Source organism: Sitophilus oryzae, unplaced genomic scaffold (genome assembly GCF_002938485.1).
Source record: "Sitophilus oryzae breed Bouriz unplaced genomic scaffold, Soryzae_2.0 scaffold_857_pilon_pilon, whole genome shotgun sequence".
Lineage (NCBI taxonomy): Eukaryota > Metazoa > Arthropoda > Insecta > Coleoptera > Curculionidae > Sitophilus > Sitophilus oryzae.
In genome coordinates this window covers 1,719,641-1,742,191 of record NW_022147480.1, presented here as the reverse complement: position 1 = coordinate 1,742,191, position 22,551 = coordinate 1,719,641, and the positions used below count along the sequence as shown (strand labels likewise).

General features: G+C 31.6%; 1 protein-coding gene and 1 long non-coding RNA gene across 2 annotated transcripts in view; both read left to right on the top strand.

The window, feature by feature from the left end:
• Positions 1–22,551, top strand: part of LOC115889938 — a 73,695-nt gene that overhangs the window by 10,011 nt on the left and 41,133 nt on the right. The window contains exon 2 of the mRNA XM_030910042.1: positions 7,018–7,212. Coding sequence (XP_030765902.1) covers positions 7,018–7,212 — 195 coding nt within the window. The remainder of the gene's footprint in view (positions 1–7,017; positions 7,213–22,551) is intronic.
• LOC115889939 lies at positions 3,145–3,657 on the top strand. The gene is made up of 3 exons (XR_004051530.1): positions 3,145–3,225; positions 3,312–3,566; positions 3,624–3,657. It is a non-coding gene; the product is annotated as an uncharacterized LOC115889939 (long non-coding RNA).

Here is a 22,551-nt window from a genome sequence, read left to right as displayed (position 1 = left end):
TCACAGATCTTCCTGGGTCTGAGTAAGAACAATCTTCGGATTGTCACGGGGTTTTTAACAGGACACTGTCTCCTCAATAAACACCTCAATAGATTGAAACTAAGAAGAAACGGCGAATGCAGATTCTGTGGGGAAGATGGGGAAACACCAGTACACCTCATCACTGAGTGCGCCGAGACGACAACCATTCGTGCCATGAATTTTTGTACGACTGATATTGGAGATGGAGAACTACCCTCTATAAAACCGTCCCAGATACTGGATTTTGTCAAAGCCCTGGGACTGTATGATGAGTTATGATTCAAGAAAGGGGGACACAATGGATCTGTAAGGTCGAAGTGATTAACCCCCCTCCCACTCATTCTAAATTCAAAATTCTGTAGCAACTAGAATAAAAAACTGGGGAATTTTGTTTAAGTACAAGCCTAAAGTATGTACTAGGATGTATTTTAAGAAAATATTTTAACTTCTATAGGGTGGCTCAAAGAAGTGTGAGTGGAACACCCTGTATATTATTGCATTTTTGGCTTCCCTTCAGATCACTTTACACAATCCTAAGATATGAGTAAATATATTTCGATAGTTTCAGAGTTTTTTTTTTAAATGGAACACTCTATATTATTTTTTCAATAGATGAAGAATTAAAAAATGAACATTTTTTGTATTTAGAGTATTTTAAAATTTTTAACGGTTTCGCAGATATTTGTGGTTTTATATTTCATATGGCATTTTCTACAGTGAATTTTTTTCAAAGCCACTCAATGTTTTTTCTTTCGTATTTTACCGTTAAAAGAGCCGTCCGCGAAACCGTTAAAAATTTTGAAATACACACAACCAAACTTATATGGAATCATCTATTATTTTTCATAATTTTTGAGATGAATGAAAATGTTGTATTTATGAATAAAACTCAGTCCTTACTAATGACTTTTAATGAAAAATAATCCATATAGCAATAAAAAAAATTAATCAGTTCCCAAAATAAAGAAAATGGTATTTTTTTGGTTTCTGAAACAAAATTAAGATTTAAATTTTAATGGCCAAAAAGCACAAACAAAAAGAAAATTGATAATTTTAATATTCCTTGTTGTCACCTCTAGCCCTTATGCAAGCTTCTATCCGCGCTGGCATGCTTCTTATTAAATTATCAAAGTTGTCTTGGGGTATGTTTTTCCATTCTGCTAGTGCTGCATCAATAGACTGTGCGAGATTTCCTGGATTGATTCGACGAGCTCTAACCTTTCTTTTAAACTAGTCCCACAAGTGTTCGATAGGGTTTAGGTCAGGTGAATAGGCAGGCCAGTTCAAAACTATGACACCTTCCGTTTCAAGACATTCTTTAATCACTCTGCTGGTATGGGGAGGTGCACTATCGCGCATGAAGTTAAAATGATCCCCAATTGCAGCTCTCCAAAGACTAACCATTGGATCTAGCATCAAACAAACATATCTCCGACCCGTTAAAGGTTGTTGAAGTAGTAATAATGGAGTTTTTGCTCCCGGTATAATACCTCCTCAGAACAGTACAGTTCCTCTTTTATATCTTGGTATAGATTTGGCAGCCTGAAGTCTCGCTCGTCTTCCTGGAGCTCTGAGAACCCGAATTCGATGGCTATCTGATCTTAAGCCAATTCTGGTCTGATCCGAAAAAAGAACATTTTGCCAATTCTCAGTTGTCCAGTTTTGATGTTGAAGGCATCAATGTAGTCGGTTAATTTTATTTTGCTGAGGTAACTGTGGGATCCGTAACTCTCTCCTACCCTAAAACCTTCGTAAAACCCTCGGGCACGAAGCCTATTTCTTATGGTTTCAACTGAAACGTTCACACTTGTGGCTGCCAGAAGTTGTCTTTGTAGCTCTGGATGAGAAACATTGGGATTTATTCTGGCAATTTGGCACACAAGGCGGTCTTGTTGTTCAGTTGCGACTCTTCGACGACTTTGTCTGGGCCTAGCCTTGTGTGTTCCTAATTCCAAGTACCTTGCATATATTTTCGATGCAACATACTGGGTAACGCCTACTATCTCTGCTAGGTCTCTTTGGAGCATTGCTTGTTCGATGAGAGCAATAATTCTTCCCCTCTATACATCTCATAATCCAACATAAGGCATTTTTAAAATTTTATTGGATTGAATGGAAATTACCGGACAATCGTGATTTTACTACTAAACACAAAATTCAAAAGAAAATAAATCGCAGCAGTCGTTTTTTCTTTATTATCATGTTTATTTACAACAAAAAGACTTATCTTAAAGTTGTATACCAATTTTTATCCTTGCAAGGAATTTAGTCAGCACTGTTCGGTTTTTATATGATTCAAAATTAAAAATTAATAAATTGTAAAATTAGTAATTTTTTAATGGCCATAATGCGTTCTTTCAAAATCATCGAACAACTAAATCATTTCCATAGATCCAGTGACGTACCGTGACTTTGAATTTTGAGACCAAAAACTGAAACAATAATTTGTCAAAAAAATCATATTACAGCTATATGTTTTATTTTGCATAAAAATGTTAACTAATAAGTTAGAATAATTATAATTCTTCCCTAACTAAGTGGTTTTATCGCTAAATTTAACTAAAGCTAAGTACAACACAAATCTTAAATACGTGGACTATTATAACAACAAATACATCCTAAAGGTCTATTTTAGTAGCATTCTGAACTAGAATTCAAGTTAAACATTTTAGAAAATAATTTAAAGGAAAAATGTTAATTCAGTTAATAATAATTTTTGTATACTGCTCAGATTTATCTGGTCTTCTATCATATATTTTGGAAATTAGAGAATTATCTGAAAATTTTCATCTAAAAATTGGCATTGATAGTGGTGGTGGATCACCTAAAGTTTGTCTGAATGTGCTCCCTGAAAATGATCCCGAATATTTCAAGAAATATAAAAGTGCTGGAATTAATAAACTATTCATAATTGGCTTAGGACCAAAGTTGTCTGAATCTTATGCTAACATTAAAAGCCTCTTTGAGACGTTAGATCTGCAGTCCATATGTGGAATTTGTTTCTATAGTTTTGCTGCTGACTTTAAGCTTATTATAATTCTCCTTGGTCTTCAGTCAAATTCATCCACTCACACTTGCCCATGGTGTGATGTAAATGTAAAGGAATTGGAAATTAAAGATCATTCAGAACTATAAAAAGTATTACAGAAAATACAAATTTATGGCAACAATCTGGAGGAAATATAACAAAAGCCAAAGATTTTAGTAAGCGTTTTTGTTTGAAATATTTTTTTTGTATTTTTTAAACTGTTGTTCAATGCACCATATAGAAAAGGGCAATTATTTTTTAGAAAACTGTATAAACATACCTTTAATCATTGGCGACGAAGAAACACCTGTCTTAAAGTATATTCCCCCTCCTGAGCTTCACCTTTTGTTAGGTGTGGTTCAAAAACTATTTGATTGTCTTGAATTGGAGAATACTAATGTTGCAACAGAATGGACAAAAAAAGCGGGATTGAAACTAGATCATTATGGAAAATGTAACGGAAATAACGCCAGACAACTTTTAAAGAAAGTGGATATTTTGAAGACGATATCGCCCGGTAAAGAACCCTATTCAAAGTTTTTAGAAGCAAAAACCTAACCATCTTTCTTTTTAGGAATAAATATATTGCAGTGTTTTCTGCATTGAATTAAGTAGTTTCGAGTTGTTTCGGTCAAGCACTAAACAAACATTTTGAACATGACATCGAACAATTTAGATTGGAAATACTCAATTTAGGTATTAAGATAACTCCAAAGATTCATGCAATTCTGCATCATGTGTGAGTTTATAAAAGCAAATTAAAGAGCTCTAGGATTTTACTCGGAACAAGCATCTGCGAGCAGGTTCATTTTTCCTTTAAATTATTTTCTAAAAAGTTTAACTTGAATTCTCGTTCAGAATGCTACCAAAATAGACTTTTACGATGTATTTGTTGTTATAATAGTCCACGTATTTAAAATTTGTGTTGTACTTAGCTTTAGATAAATTTAGCGATAAAACCACTTAGTTAGGGAAGAAATATAATTACTCTAACTTATTAGTTAACATTTTTATGCAAAATAAAACATATAGCTGTAATATGATTTTTTTGACAAATTATTTGTCAGTTTATGGTCTCAAAATTCAAAGTCACGGTACGTCACTGGATCTATGGAAATGATTTAGTTGTTCGATGATTTTGAAAGAACGCATTATGGCCATTAAAAAATTACTAATTTTACAATTTATATATTTTTTATTTTGAATCATATAAAAACCGAATAGTGTCAGAAATAAAGAGTGATTCTATATAAGTTTGGTTGTGTGTACTCTAAAAACTAGAGACAATTCTCTCGAGTATCTCCGGAACTAGTTGTATACTACACCATCCTGTATATTTAAATGTCCTGGGCACGATTTTGTGAGCAATACTACGCTTTGTTGTGGTACACTTTACGCACCTGTGGTTTTTCTTTTCCTATTTTCTCCGATGTCTAGGCGAAATTAAATCTCCGATAGTACCCAACCACGAGCCTGTGGTATTGTATTTAACGTGCCAGTAACCTACTAACGTGCTTGCGATGTTCCCATGAGCTTAGTACCAGGTGAATAATATTATCTTCCACGTAATATACGTCTGTTTTTATATAGAAAGTAACTATATAAGGTCTGTGACTAAGGTTTGTACAGGGTGTTCCATTTTTGTGTGATTTGTAGGCAGCAGCGTAGAGTGGCGTCAATACAAGGGGATGCAATATAAGTTACTACAATTAACATTTTACCAACACAATAAAAAAAATCTTATATGGGTATTTCGCCACTGCAAGAAAATCTACAAAATAAAATAGTTATTTTTTGTAAACACTTCTGCGTTGATCCAAACGGAAACTACTTGTCAGAGGTTAGGTTTACAGATAGGTAGAAATTTGCCTAACGAATAAAAAAATGCTTAACGTCGTCGGAAGCAAAAAAATACAGAGAAAAAAATTATTTAAAAATTTAAATTCAACTATTCGAGAACACTTTAGTTTTTTAAAACAGATACGTCTACAAGAACCGTTGACGTTCTGTTAAAATGACATTATATCAAATTAAACTTCAAAATTAACAATTACTACCTGATAACAATTATTTAATAAGGTAAAACCAAAGAGCCCCAAACTTTCTGTATGATTATTTTTAATTTTTACGTATGTTATGTTTATTTATGTTATGTTCTTTAAAATCAAAGAAGCGATTGTCATACATTACTAACATCTATAGATGCATGAGCATTACATGTATTTTTATTAGATTGTATTAAAAAAACCCTTTAATTTTTCTTTTAGAGTCTATCGCTTCTTTCATTATAATTTTGGCGTTATTAAAATTTATTCTGTGCCCTGTGTTCCATGAATGCTGACAAATCTTAGATCTGTGAAAATCTCCCTTTCTTAAATAATCTCTATGTTCTTTAATTCGAACATTTAAGGGTCTAGATGTTTCACCAATGTAAAATTTATCGCATTTACGTGGTATTTTGTATATTACATTTTTGTTTGTTGTTCTGTATTCATTGGTTTAGTATGTGATAAAATGGATCTAAGTGTATTTTGTGTTTTGAAAGATGTTCGTATGTTATATTGTTTTCCTATCCTTCTTATTTTTTAACAAAATAAGGTTTTTTTCTTTTAAAAAGTTTATTGAGTGCTTTACAACCACATGTTCAATTTTATAAACATTTTCACTAAAATGACGAATACACGATTTTGAATTTAGTATTAATATTCAAAATATGCTTAGGAGGTCCTTCTTCAATAGTTTTTATTTTTTCTGAATACACCATAGAACTGAAGGATGATTGCAAAATTATTTCTATTTTACAGTCGCACTCAAAATCGTCTTATATATATAGAGGGTGTTTCAAAACAAATGCGAAAAACTTCAGGGGGTGATTCCTTGTTCAAAATAAAGGGTAGTTTGCTTCATAAACGTTGGGTCAAAAGTCAACCATTAGGGAGATATCGCGGTACAAAGATGGCGGAAAAATAATGTTCTTATTTTTTATCTTCAAAACGAAAAGAGATAGACTAATGAAATGTTGTGGAAGCATTACTGTTATGAAAACACACTTTCTGGTAATTTTTTTACTTTTTTAAAATGAGTGGAAGGGGTTGAAATAAACTACCCCTATCATTCTTGTTAACGAAATTTAAAGAAAAATCTTATCAAACACAAAAAAAATTAATTTGGATAGTTCAGTTTGTTTAGAAACTTTTTTATCTCTTGTATTTTTTTTATAAAACTCACCGATTTGAAATTAAAAAATAAAATGTAAAGCATTACATGTCAGGACTAAAAATATTTTTAGATTAAGAATCTAGTGATAATAATGATTATAATAATAATCTAGATAATAACGTATTGCAGTAGGGTAATGTCAAATAAAACAATATTAGAAACATCCTAAAAAGTGACAGCGGCCGCCTAGATTTTTTCCTAAAAAAATTACAGCTGCCCACTAGATTCTTTATCTAAAAATGTTTTTTGTCCTGACATGTAATGCTTTACATTTTATTTTTTAATTTCAAATCGGTGAGTTTTATCAAAAAAACACAAGAGATAAAAAAGTTTCTAAATAAACTAAACTATCAAAATTATTTCTTTTTGCATGTGTTTGATAAGATTTTTCCTTAAATTTCATGAACAAATATGATAGGGGTAGTTTATTTCAACCCCTTCCACTCATTTTAAAAAAGTGAAAAAATTACCAGAAAGTGTGTTTTCATAACAGTAATGCTTCCGTAAAATTTCATTAGGCTATCTCTTTTCGTTTTCAAGATAAAAAATAAAAACATTATTTTTCCGCCATCTTTGTACCGCGATATCTCCCTAATGGTTGACTTTTGACCCAACGTTTATAGAGCAAACCACCCTTTATTTTGAACAAGGAATCACCCCCTGAAGTTTTTCGCATTTGTTTTGAAACACCCTGTATAAGACTTGTTTTTATAAACAAGGTAACAAAATGCATTTTTTATGGATTACAGATACACAAGCCCAAGAAGGACGAAGTTGTAGCTATCCAGGTTCGCCAGCTCATTCGTCGGTACATTTTTCGGACGATAATCTTGGTCCAGAAACTGTGGCGACCTATACGTGTGAAAATGGATTCGAATTACTAGGACCCTCCAGAAGGGTGTGCGAAAACGGGGTATGGTTACCCGAGGGCATACCATTTTGTGGTGAGTGCTAGAAAAATAATTAATATATTTTGCTTGAAATGTCTAGTGTTTAAAGGAACATTATTTATCTGATGGTATTTTTTATTTTTCAGTAGACATTAAATCAACATTGTTTTCTTTAAAATTTTATGCAAAAGTCAGGAAATCGCTATATATTTGCAATAAATTAAAATAATAATTTTGTCCCTAACTTACAATTATCTTTATCGATCTATATCTGATATCAATTAAACTTTTAGTTATGTAATCAAGGGCGCGATTTTTAAATTCGTTGTTGCCAACCATGAATATATTCGGCGGCGGGCTGACTAACTGGAATTTAAATTTCCGCTGGGGATTCAGGTGGTAGCTCTGCTGTAAAAACTGCCAAGTTGCCGCATTTATTTATTTATTTCCTCACATTGTTGCTCGTTTTGACACTTTCGTTTTGTATGACGAGTTTTTGGTTTAAATAAATAGTGATACTTTAACCTTAAAAATGTTTACTAGCAGACCCTGCAATCGAACATTGTTCTTTTTAGAACCTCTTTTCGTGGAAAATGTACAAGATAGCTTAATAGCCGTAAAAAACTTATTGCAACTATATTAGAATATTTTGAATGGGAAAGCGATAGTAATGGCCCTTTATGTCCCTTAGGTGCTGTTAAGAAGGTGAGTTTTATTGTTTATATATTTATAATTAATTTGTTTTTATTTCCTAAAATATTTTGATTAAAAGAAAATATGTAAATGTTGGCAACGCTGTGCCGGTCAAGCTTAATCACGTGACTAAAAGTTTATTTGGTATGAACTGTATACTTATATCTATCTTACAAAAATTTATTTTTAAAAAAGATTCATTCCTCCGAAAAATATGCGAGTTCCTCGTTAGAATTAATACTTTAAAGTTTTCGTTTGTATTTTTTTAATTTTATGTATCTTAACTATTTTTTAACCCTAAGTTTAGCCTAAATAAGTGTCCTCTGAAGCTAATTAAGACTTCTTTACGTAAAAATTACATAATGCTCCAGTACTATTCTTCAAAAATAATCTGCTCTTTTCTTTCTGTCCCTCCTGCATTGATCATTGGTTGACTCAAAATCTGGACACTTTAAAAACAAAGTTTATAAAATTAACTTGCATATTTTTAAATTAGCAATTCGGATTGAATCGATCAATATAAATTAATAAATCCACACACGTCTTATGTAGAATATTGTATCAACCGAATTTAAAGGTGCCATACGTCTTGTGACCTACTTCCGGCTGCATTCCGTTACAGCCATGGCTGCTTTTGATCTCTTTTAGTCATCGTCGTCGTTGGCGAACTGGCCAAAAAACACGACGTTTCGACTGTATTTTCAAGAAGTGAAATCGTTTCTGACGTTTGGATTCGTTTCTGACAGGATGTTTGTCGTTTTATATGTGGAAAATCGTCAGAATTGGTGACTAGTGGTAACCAGTGTAATCAAATTGGTTTATATATTGCGTAATTTGTGCGCTTTTTAATGATACTATTATGCGCTGGCTATCATGTAGACAGGGGTGGATGGGCCATATGGGAAAACGGGAAAATTCCCGGTGGGTCGGTGGAAAGATGGGGTCCCGATCAGAGCTCAAAAAAGATTGAATTAGCAAAAATTAAATTGTTAATCTTCTAACTAAAGTGACGTAAGATCCTTACTGACTCCATAACTAACTAATCAATTTGCATCAGTATAATTTACACCAATTTGTAAAACAACTATTGTAAAATGTCTTTCTCTGGGACACTAATAATTTTAATAATCATCTGTTGTTTGTTCGGTTTGAAAATTTTTATTATACAAGGTGAGTATATAAGTGCAAATATTTTCAGGGTTGGTAGATCTCAATAAAACAAACATAATATATATTCTCTTTATCGACTTTCAAATAAGTCCAATCGAGATATTAAAGTATGGAAATTAAAAAAAGAGATTTATTTTTAAAAAAATTTGGACCACCTCAATTTTTCGGTATTTGCATCTCTTTTAGTGCCGTAATATCAGAGATTAAGAAACTATACCGTGGGAAAATTTGCGGTGAACAAGAAGTTCTAAAAAGTTTTCTAAAATATACAGGAAAATTTAAAAGAAAATGCTCGATTTTTAACATCTTTTTTTGCAAAAAAACTCATGGACGTGTTCCTGGGGTCGAAATATACCACCCCTGAAAATATTTGCACTTATTTAAGACTCACCCTGTATAGTTTTACCCACTATTCTTTTATTAATAACTAATAAATATGACTGACTGACAGCAAAAAAAAAGGAAGAATAGCATTAGGTAAATTTAAATAGTCTCGATCTAAATGCAATATTTTTCAAGCTCCCCTTTGTAAAAAGATAGACGAATTTGACGCGAACTCTGCGGTTGGCGGAGAAATTGAATTGGGGACGAACTAAAAGCCAAGTCTGAGAACTAAAAGCCAAGTCTAAATTGTTGCTTCAAAAGTCTAAAAAGTCTAAATTGTTGTTTAAAATGTTGCTAAAATGAATTTGCTAAAAATTACTAGGACAGCAGAGAAAAGTTAAATAAGGTTTAAACTGGATTAGATAATAAAATATTAATATGTCTCGAAAATCCAAATATTCTTGGCTATTGGCTTAAGTTCAATTATTTTTGACAAAATTAATATTTATAGCCTATTTCAATAATGACCTCATACGTCTATTGTATTGCATAGTAAGACAAATTTGGAATTATTTTGATTATTGCGCTATCTGTGGACAAATTTTTTTCAGAATTAGTGGAAATGTATATGACACTTGAAAAAGTTTTTGATTTTCCTGTGAAAACAATTTTTGCGTATAAGGTAACGATATACAGGGTGTCTCAATATTCCATGGTCATAAAACTACTACGTATTTTTTTCGGAATCAAAATAAGTTTATTGAACATAATTTACCTCTATACAAAAGTGCTTCGTTTGGCCGCTAGAGGGCATCAAACTTTAAAAAAATAAACACATTTTTTAAGGTATTTTAAGAACCGTTATTCCGATCTGAATGAGATTTGGAGTTCCTAAGTTTTGCGTGCTTTAACAAGAGCAAACAAGAGCTCAGTTTATTAAACAAAGGTTTAAAGTTTGCATTGCCCAACTCTGGTAGCGCTTTGGAGGAAATCGTCGTTGGTGTTGAAACTGCTATTCAGCACTTGCCCGAGGCTTCTAAAGTATTTGCAAGAGAGGCTTGTAGAAATCAGTTATCAAAAAATATCGTTTCAAGTAAATCATTAAAATCTAACAAGGATCACAATATTGTCAAGAGTTTGCGTAACAAAGATTGTTTCTACCTAAAAGCTGATAAAGGAAATAAGGTTGTTATATTAGATAAAAAAGACTATTATGATAAGGTTAACAACTTAATCGATAATGGCCCCTACATAAATTTGAAAAAGAATCCTTTGTCTAAGATGGTAGCAGACGTTAAGAAAACTCTAAAAGAATGTAACACCCTTATTGATCTTTCTTTAAAGAGGAAATTGCAAGTATCCAATCCCTCATTACCAAAATTGTATGCTTTGCCAAAAATTCATAAACCGGACAAGTCTATGCGCCCAATTGTATCGGCTGTAGGTTCTCCGACTTATAACTTGGCAAAATGGTTATCAAGGGAGTTCGAAAATTTACCTGATCAGGAACCTTCTTTCGCAGTTAAAAATAATATTGAATTCATTAACAAAATTAAAGATATAACATGAAGGTGAAATTTTGGTCTCCTTTGATGTACCTTCGTTGTTCCCAAGTGTTCCAATTCCACATACTTTAGGCTACTTGAAGGAATTACTGAACGCAAATGGTCTCGACAACAAAACTGTGACTGAATATATTGAGCTTACATCGTTATGTATGAAACAAAATTGTTTTCAATTTAATAACAATTTTGTGAACAGCGGGAAGGTACAGCAATGGGTAATCCATTGTCTCCATTTTTGGCTAATTTATTCATGAGCAGGTTTGAAGTGGAGGCTAAGAATCAGTTTGAGTATTTTCCAAGAGTTTGGTTTAGGTATGTGGATGATATTTTTGCTGTTTTTGACACACATTCAGACACCATAGATAATTTTATTTCTAAGTTAAATAATCGTTTTCCTTCCATTAAATTTACTCATGAAATTGAGAACAACGACAGATTACCATTTCTAGATGTATTAGTTATTAGAAATGCTAATAATTGCCTGGAATTTGATATCTATAGGAAAAATACGACCACACGCAGATATATTCCTAATGAATCACATCATAGTGTTGAACATAAAATGGCTAGTTTAAATTTCTTAGTTCATAGATTACTTAGTTTCCCACTTTCCAACGAAAGATATGAAATAGAAAGAGATTACATTAGGAATGTAGCTGAGTGTAATGGATATTCTCCTTCACTAGTTGATAAATTAATTAGAAAACGTAGGTATAGGTTAATGATTTCTGAAAATTCGACTTTTCAAGTGGAGGAAGATACGTCTAAATATTTTTCGATACCGTTTGATAGAGAGTTAAGGTCTAAAGGAATTTTTAAGAATGTCAATTATAAACTTGTGTATAGTGCTAATAATAAATTACAACAATTATTAGGTAATCCAAAGGATAAAACATCTCCACTGGAAAGGTCGGGTATTTATGAAATTTCTTGTAAAGATTGTAATCAGAAATATGTTGGGCAAACTAGAAGATCAATATTAACTAGATTTAAAGAACATTTAGCTCAGATAAGATATGGTAGACCGGATAAATCTTGCGTTGCCGAACATATTGTTGATAAAGAACATTGTATAGATCTTAATAATTTAAAATTAATTAAACAAGTCTCAAATTACAGGCAATTAGATGCATATGAAAGCATCAGAATTAATAAATGTAAAGATAGTATGAACAGAGACAACGGTCCAATTCCTTCAAGTTCTTTGTTCCTACTACTCTAGTGGCGGAAATCTAACTGTTACGCTCAGTTGGCTCTGACTCGGTTGGCTAGTTTTTGCCACGCCCACTCGGTGCCCACTGGGCGAGTATATAAACGCTCAACTTGTAGATTGTACTTTAGTTTATAATCATCTGCTGATGATGCTAACATGGTTAGCGAAACGCGCGTCCAGTGTTAAAGTAAAAGTGTTTTGGTGTATTGTGGTGATTTAGTGTTTTTATTTTTTTGTGCTTTAACATTTGACATTCACAAAAATCAAGAAAAATTTCGATCATTCCAAAAATACAAAGTTGTTCTATGCCAACGGAATATTGGGACACCCTGTATGTAGTTAATAAAATGAAAGTAATGTGTCTCAGAAACAAAAAAATTGTAACAGTTTACTTATATTTTCAGTAGAAATTAAATAAATGTAGAACTGAACTTATAAATTTTTAAAATAAATAAGTAACTGGACTAAATGTTTGCCTACCCATTTGCAAGCATGTTTCAATGGCAACTAATTTAAATACTAGTCCTAAAATGAACTACATTGAACGTAAAAATTATTACTCTTCAGAACTGAATGACGCTAACTAAATTTATTACCCTTCTTGTTTATTTTATTATTCTGATACACAAGAAAACCAAATTTTTGACACTAAATATGTTACTTATGACAAATATATCTTGGTTTATCTGGAAACGTTTAGAAACAAACTAGTTTATCAAAAAAAAATGTTAAACTGGGTTATTTGCATTTTACTTAACGTAACATAACAGTTTAATATTTACAGCTTTTAAATTGGACTGTATCTACAACTTTTTGAAGGTAATTTACGCTTGTACAACTTCAGTTTCGTAAAGCTTGTTTTCCTACTCGTACAGGGTCTATTTATTTAATGTAACTGGCAGATGGCTATAAACTCGTCTAGTTTAACAGCTATGTCAGAAATTAAAGATTTTTATATTTAAAAAATGCAAGTAAGTAACTAATAACAAAGGAAACAACTATTTAAAATATTTAAATTCAACTATTCGAGAACACTTTAGTTTTTTAAAACAGATACGTCTACTAAAACCGTTGACGTTCTGTTAAAATGACATTATATCAAGTTAAACTTCAAAAATAACAATTAGTACCTGATAACAATTACTTAGTAAGATGAAACCAAAAAGCCACAAACTTACTGTATAATTATTTTTAATTTTTACGTATGTTATGTTTATTTATGTTCACAGAACACACTAAAGAAGAACGCTAACTCCCATGCATTTTTTAGTTTCAAAACGGTTTCAAATTTGTAAAGAAATCTGTAATCTGTATATTGAAGTGGCGCCATCTAGCCACCCAGGAAAGTAACAAATGTGGCGGCAAATTTAAATAGATGCAATTTATTTTTAAGCAAGACGTATTGACTTGTTCGCCAGTTAGAGCCAATCAGATTTCTACAAAATAATGTGTAGTCATCTGATTGGTCTCAAGTTGGCAAACAAGTCAAATGGTAAAAAACAAGGATTTATATATAAAGGTTAAACCAGGTTAAACTATTGTAAAGTGTTAAATGGTTTGCTTATATCATTTTATGTGCATAAAAACCTACAATAAATAATTTATTTTAATTTACAGAAAATTAAAGCATGAAACATTTTACAAACAAATAAAACAACAGATTAAAAAGTATAATATTTATTATAGTACCAGATTTAAGAACACATAACAAATATCGTTGGAATACAAGAGAAAGTGACGTCCATTAGAAACAATGTTTTATTTACGTGTATTTTTTACATATGGACTTGAACAATTGTGGAGTTTATGTACAAAAATATGGAGTTGATCAATTTTTTTTGTAAAAATATATGGCGTTGTAAATATTACATTGTTAAAAAATAAAATTCACAAACATTTGGACTTGGTTAGGTTACCTCACCTCACTTTCTCGGATTATTAAATAAAATTGTTAGATAAATCAAAGACCTTTAACTTAAACCTTACCTTTAATAAAGATCTTAAAAATCAAACACAAAACAAAGTTCAAAAAAATTCAAATATACAAAATCACGATTGTAAAATGAAGATTGCAAAAAACACAGCCAAACAACCAGAAAACAGCGAAACGCACACCTCCGTTCAATTGCAAAACACAACTGAAGAGGAAGGAGGAAGCCGGAAAGGGAAAACTGATTTGACATACAGAACAATGACAGAACATAATTAATAGGCCTATTTAGGCAACTATAAAAACAATTTTGTACGCAATTGTTAGGCAACTAGAAAAATTAAAATAAAAATACGCCATCTAGCGCCCCAGGAAATTACTACCCCAAAAAAAAGATCGTTCAAGGTCGTATATCTCAGTTGACTGGCCCTGTTTATGTTATGTTCTTTAAAATCAAAGAAGCGATTGCCATACATTACCAAAGAGTAGATAAGACAAGAGACGACAGTTCGCGCGGTACCTTTCATGTTTGAGTGGTGGGGAGAGTGACCTCGTCTCGCTTGTCCCTTTAAATTTTCGTCATTTTTTCGCGGGAAATTTGAAATAGACTCTTATTAAAACTTGTCTTTATAGCTTATAAATAGTTACTGTATGGGTAAAGAAATAAATAGAAACGAAAAAAAAAATGAGTTTTCTAAATATCATATAAAATAAATTATAATTAGAAACATATTTGTCGGGGAATAAAGATAATAAAAGCAATATTTTGTATATCGTCGGTAAACAAGATAAAGTGACCAAGTCGATTTGTAAGAAATGTTTTATTTACGTGTATTTTTTTTACATATGGACTTGAACAAGTGTAAAATCACAATGTGGAGTTTATGTACAAAAAAATTGAGCAACTCTATTTTTTTGTTAAAAATATATTACAAGCTTCTAACCATGTCCTCGATCTATGGATTACATTTAGTTTAATAACATAATTATATAGTATATTTCTATAAAAATACTTTTCAGGATCCTTTGGAAAAAAGTGAAATATTATGTTTGTCGAAGAATAAGACCTATTTTTGCAGTCTTTATAAGCACACACATTGCCACCATCTCGTCTTTTCCTGCTACTCGTGTCCTGTTCAGTATTCATATTTAACAATATTTACAAATTAGTACGCAACAAAAACGGTACTAAAATTAAACCTTAAAAACTCTCAAAACGATAATAATATATCGAAAAACTCTGAAAACACACTTTAAAAAGGCAAAAATGCAAGAAAACAACTAATCAGTTTTGTTTATGTTTAGGCCTGATTAGCACAGCTGATTAGCGTCCTAAAATCATAGGTAAGATTAGATAAAATACGCCGTTGTCAGATTTTGAGATTTTATCTGTTTATCTTTGAAATCGATCAACTTAGTCATTCTGTTTCTTTGATATTATCAGTACATTGCAAAAAAAGAACCTAAACCAATCTAAACTAAAAATTTACATTTCCGTATTAACATACGTTACTTATATCCTACTTATATTATTAATTTATTTTCAGAAAATCTTGTTTATTTTTCAAAGAAATATACTTGGCAACAGACAAAATTGGACTTGATGGGACCTTTAAATTTTAATATATCTGCGTCTCTCTCGCGAAATTCGACTTCTTTGTTCACTGTCGTCTCTTGTCTTATCTACTCTTTGACATTACTAACATCTACAGATGCATGAGCAATACATTTATTTTTATTAGATTGTATTAAAAAGCCTCTTTTATTTTTATTTTAGAGGCTATCGCTTTTTTCATTATAATTTTGGCGTTATTAAAGTTTATTCTGTGCCCTGTGTCGCATGGATGCTGACAAATCTTAGATTTGTGAAAATCTCCCTTTCTTAAATAATCTTTATGACATCAAACAAAAAGTGAGGTTATTTTAACCGGTGTTTTGACAAGACAGATTAAAAACGGTTCCGAAAGTGTTCCAACCCATTGTCAATCTAGAATCGTTCAAAAACAGTGCCGAGTTGACGCATGCGGATAAGACTAGTCTCAATGATTTCAGAACGGTTCCAGAACCGTTTTAAAACTTAGGGTTGGAACAAACCTATTACATTTTTTGTTTCTTGTTCTGTTTTCATTGGTTTAGTAAGGTATAATATGTAAGCACATGTCACAGTACACAATTAGAAAAATTATTATTAAATTTAATAAAAAAAGCTGAAAATGTCAAGAAAAATGTAATATTTTCAGTATTTTTTTTTTGGGAAAAAATCTCATAGGGGGTCTCTGTATATGGGTCGAAATAACTTACTACCCGTTAGAATCATTGCACTTTTTTAAATTACTCTCTGTATAACAGATATTAAAATCTGTGTAACTAAGTTAGCCTCTCTCTTTTACTATTGAAATTCTTTGAAAATCAACAAAAAACTACGCTTTTAGTAAACAGCTACTTGTCGAATAAATTATTATGTAAAGATCTTTTTCTACGAAGCATAGAAATTTCATTTCAGCAACACTCATTGAAAGTACCGAAACGGTTATTATACTGTATCGCCATTTTCAAAACAATCACTTAGAAGGAAGTTAACAGGTATTAATAATTTTGTTTTTTATAAAATTCATGTTTTGTTATAATTGAATCATTTCAGGTACATCATACAGGATATAAGGATTTTTTCTCTCTACGATGTTGTTATGTAATATTTCGTTTAATTAGGATTTACAGTAGGTAATCCATTAGTTTAGAAATCTTTAAAATAATTGTTAGGAAATGCAATCCTTAAGTGCAGTCTCATCCGGTAAACATATTTGTTTGTTTTTATTGTTCAGTTATTGAAAATAGTGACATAATCTAATAAAACTTTGTACGCATATAGTATGGTGACTTGAATGAAACACTCGTTGTATCTTAGAAACTACACCGGGGTATATCAAAACTTCGTTTTTTGCAATAAATTCAAAACACCCTGTGGAAAAAATGGAACGGGCATCTATACTAATATATAAAATCCGACATACTGATTAATCACTATTCTGCTCATACCACTCAACGTAAGAAGCTCAATTTTGGCATACAGGTTGATTCTAGGGTGCAGAGATTCGATAAGAAGGGATTTTTCGAAATTCCAGTTCCAAGAGGGTGAAACCACCCCTCAAATATTACAATATTTTTTATTTAAAAAACGGCCAAGTTTCCGAAAAAACGCTTAAACACGTATATTTTATTTTGTTTTTTACATGTTTTAAGATTTTTTAAAAATGCATACAGGGTGTTTCGAAAAATCTGGTCATTGATTAATAATCCTGCTTAAAGCGCTTGACGTAAGAACCTGATTTTTGGAAAACAGATTGACTTTAGTGTGTAGAGGTTCGATAAAAAGGGATTTTTTCAAACTCGAATTCTAAGGGGGTGAAACTATCCCTCAAATATTACCAAGCTATATAATAATATCGCCATATTGTTTTTTCTCATGCTGACATAAATGTGAGAAAATTTTATTCAGTTTTTAAGTTAATGGAAATTCTTGGTTTGCTTTATCATCACCATTACAAATGATTAATTCGACGCGAACGAAGTCGCTGGTACAGGCTAGTTTTGGATAAAATACACTTTGCTGTAATCTTAGATGTACTCCTAACATTTTATTTTTTGAAGTATCCTATTGTCTCTATTCTTTTATGAGCTATTAAAAAAAGTACTGATATTTTTACAATCTTGAATTTGTTGAAAATTGACCTCTCAATGCCCACCGTTATATTGAGGATGTTCTCCAAGAAGTTGACGTTTCATATGTTCCTTTCATTGGAAATCAGCTTATACTGATGCGTGATAATGCCAGGTCCCACGTTGCGTGGGGTAACGAGTTAGGAGTACGAGTACGTGGATGAAGTTGGACTACGAAGCAAGGTCTCCTTGTAGTCCCGACCTCAATCCAACATTTGTGCGATGAACTTTACAAGAGCTATTAACGGAGATTCTTCAGTTAATGTTTGCCTTAGCTCTAGTAAAGGATTTTCCTAATATAAAGCTTGATATTCATCTAGCTATAGATCAAGAAAGAATAACTATCCAGGGGCGGATCGTGAATTTGTGGGGCCCTGGGCTGAAACTACTTAGGGGCCTACATAAGTACTCAACTAAAAGCCATATCAAAAAACTGTTTCTATAATGATATATTATTATTCTTCTTCTTTACGTGCCGTCTCTTTCGTGGAGGTTGGCGATCACATTGGCAAAATCTTCACGATTCTCGGCTTTCCTTATGAGTTCTTCAAAAGTTAGGTGAGTCCAGTTTCTGATGTTTCTCAACGAAGTTAGTTTCTTCCTGCCGAGACCTCTCTTTCCTTCAATCTTACCCTTAACTATCAATTGTAAGACGTGGTATTTTTCATTTCTCAATATATGCCCTAAGTATGATGTTTTTCTTATTTTTATTATATTGAGCAATTCTCTTTCTCTGCCTATTCTGCTGTAGACTTCGGTATTGTGATATGTGGATTTAAGTAACATAAATGTTACTTAAATCTACGCAAGTATTAGTTGTACAAAAGGCGATCTTATTGCTGTGGTAGCAATCTCTTCCAGGCAAACTTTGGGTGAGAGAGAAACCGAAATAGTGATATTTTATAAGAATATAAAAAAACAATAAAACAATTTTATTTATTTACTTATTATGAATTAGTAAAATAAATTGATAGGTAGTAGTCACAGAAATTGACAGTTATTTGGTCATCACATTCCAAGTCTTTAGTTAGATCACAATTTATGGAAAGAAGTGATAAACTATTTAGTCGATGGTTAGACATTGTTGTCCTATATTTATTTTCTACATAGGACATCTTGGAGAAGGAGCGTTCTGCTTTACAGCTAGTGATTGGCAATGTTAAAAAAATCTTTAAAATGGTATAGCAGTTAGGGAACACGTTAATAAGTTTATTTTCATACATGAGCATAAAAATGTCACTGCAAGAGGTGTAAGACTCAGACATAGATTGGAGTAAGTATGATTTTAATTGAATGCACTCATTCACTAAATGCTCGTCTACGTCATCGGGATTGTAATCAATAATATGAAGTGTAATTTCCAAATCTATGTTTTCGATATTTTTGTCTTGCAAATCCATTAAAAATTTGAATTTCTTGCTATATGTCTCATAGACTTGTCTCCTTTTATTTAAATCCATAATCAGCTTATCCAACGCAACTTTTAACGTGTCTCTTTAAATCTTTCTGCGCCGTATACTGAGAATTCACCTGTAGACTTATCTGAAAATTTTGGGATAATGCATCTCTTGTTTATGTAATTGTAGTCTATTATTACACTAGTACTTAATTTTTTAGCTTTTTCGTCGTATTCCTGTAACATTTGATCTGATTGATGTCGTATGTTGCTCACAAAGTCTTTTAAAGAAACAATTAACTTGTTGCCTTCACAAATGTCTAAACCAGGGCTCTGTATTTTTTTATTAACTAAATGAAATCTCTCCAAAACTTCTTCCCAAGATAATCAAAATTGCAGTCTCGAGTTTCGCCATTTTATTGAATAAATTTCGTGCCTCTTTCCGGAAATCAACTTTCTCAACCTCATTTTCGCTGAAACTTTTGAAAATGTTCATAATGTCATCATAATTATTTTTTAAGGCTTTGACAGCATCATAGTGGCAAGGCCATCTTGTCTGGCTTAAACTTTTAACCTGAATTTTAATTTTATTTCACGATTCAATAGTTCCCACCTATGGGTCTATTGTTTTTCGCGGGGCCTGGGGGCCCCTTGTAACCTAGGGCCCTGGGCTGCAGCCCAAACAGCCCGTAGGTAGATCCGGCCCTGAACTATCCTTATTCATTCGATACGATGTAATAAGTTCGATACTTAATATATGTTAAGCTTAATATAAGTTAAGTCACAGTAAATTTTCACAAAAAAATTGGTATAATTTATTTAAAAAACTTATTTGCATTTCATATAAGTTCAAAATAAGTTGTTCATATAGCAAATATTAGAATCAAAGATTTAAAAATATCCCAGTGATTAGGAAATAACGTCAAAAAAGAACTTTAAATTCGTTTTTCTCAAAACTATGTTTTGTGACTCAATATAATTTTCTTCTGGGGTACAGATATGTGAGATTATAGATTAAAGCCATTAAATTAATTCTAAGCTATTTAAAAATGTTTAAGGATATCAGTTTACCTTGCTTATAATTGTTATTAACAATTTCATTCATTCCACTCAATTTCCCATTCGATTGTCTAATAAATAACGCATTTTTTCGAAAAAACAACGGCTTTTCTTAACTTACAGTTACAATAACGTTGTTGTCCTTAAAATTCCGATACAAGGAGAACTAATTAGAATAATTATTCTATCTTAAAAAACGTATTTTTAATCACAGTTACTAATAATAATATTGTCTATACAGATATATGTACATAGATTATAGAAAATTTATGTTGTCCATTAAATAGTGGTTTCATATATATGAAAGTGGTTTTCTGACGTTGAAATAAGAAGTAGAAAAGTATTAGGATCGGAAATTATAGCTCGATAGTAGTCTAGTTTAAGACATATTCTTATTTTATCATTATAAACTTAGATAACACAGGGGCATTCCGAGAAATTTCATTAAAATATAGTTTTACTTTCACAAGTATTTGTAAATTGCTGCAAATTACACCTCTTGATTTAAACGAGTTTTCTGAAAAAGCCTGAATCTCTAGTAAATAATATAAACATACAGGGTGATCTACTACTGTTTGAAAAAAAAGCTGTATAGCATGGTTTTTGGTTTGGTATTTTTATTCACAGGTATCCAAACTAAGGTGGTTTTTGAAATATGACAATTTTTAGATTAATTTTGTTAAAAAAGAATTCAAATTTCAAATGATTCGTTAATAACTTTAATTAACTATTAACTATTAAAAAATACTAGGTATACTACCACAGATTATACAGATTATAAACTTTGTTTTTTCTTTATCGTTTTTCGTGGTTCCAATTTTCGGAATCGGGCACTAGTTAGGTTACTAGTTTGCGCACATAGCACGCCCACTTATGGCCTCTAAAATTGTGCACAGCGCCTGACCGGCACAGTTATTAGAGAGATATCGGAAAACCGAATAGCGTCATGCAGTATTTACGCGTACCTTATCATGGTTACGATATGGGCGAGTCAATTTTACAACACCCGCTAATAACGTTACCGTCTGACGTAATTTGCGGATCAATTACCAAGCACTATTTCTAAATAACGTTTAAAAATTGCTTAAATGGGCATGTGCGGGTGTTGTTGACAACAGACTGGCCGGCGGATCTTTATTTTAGGTTATGTTTGGTGTTTTTGAATTATTACTTTAGTTTTATTAGGTAATTTGATATTTAAGTAGCTGGGATTAGTTTTAATTAAATAAATATCGCCCAAAATATGGATTCCACCTCTTCCAATATTAAAGAACCTATAAAGAGGCTTAGGTTTAGAGCAGATGACGACCTAGCCTTTCTAAGAGAATTTGTTGCTTGTTGCCCTAAACCCACTGGCAGACGTTGAACAATAAAGCACTGGAAATAAGCACTTTAGCCCTTTAGTTTTAAAATACCTAGTAAACAAAACAATTTCAAAGTTTTAAATTCAAAGTTAGGTTAAGTTTAAACAGCGGACGCGCCGCGAACAAAATTCTTTCAGATACGATAACTATAAATGAAGAGAGTTAATACCACCTCACGTAAAGGAAATAACACCTGGCCTTATTAACGTACATGCACGCTATTCGGTTTAGCGATATATCTCTATTACGCTGTTTACTGTTATTTTACGCGAGTTTATTTTTGCGCACAGGAAATTTTACTCGTTTGCACATCGTCATAAAAACAATTTTCGTACCACGAATTAGGGACAAGATTTTTATCTGTATACTTATAGGATACCTAATCTGTGATACTACTATCTTTTTTCTATTCTAGTATGTTCTAAGTTCATTGTTTTTTTTATTCTAGTATAAAACTAAGTATCGAAAAAATTATTTCACCGACGAGATTATTCAGAGTGTAACTTTTTCTTTGACCTACTTTTAAGCCAAACCGACTCTTAATCATCTTCTAACCATTTCTTCTGGCAAACATTTCTTCAAAACACAAGCCCAAAAAAGAAATAGCTTCGAAAATTAATACGGTTTTCGCATGACGAATAACGTCAATGCCACAACGATTGATAAACGGTTTTCAACGGTTTTTACTAGCAATTAGATCACTTTCTACATTTAATTCTTGTCAAAAACTTTCATTTTATAAGTATTATAATTGAGGTAGCCATTACAAGTTGCTTTTAACTCGATATTTATACTATTAGGTGTTAAATAGCTTCATTCTGTTGGTTTTAAAGCGTTTGATGTGATTTTTTTGTAAGATATTGGTTTTTGAATGAATTCTTGCTTGAAAAACATGGTTTTATTAGACAATTAATATAAATAAATAAAAATGAAAATAAAAAGAAATATGTTACTGGTGTACA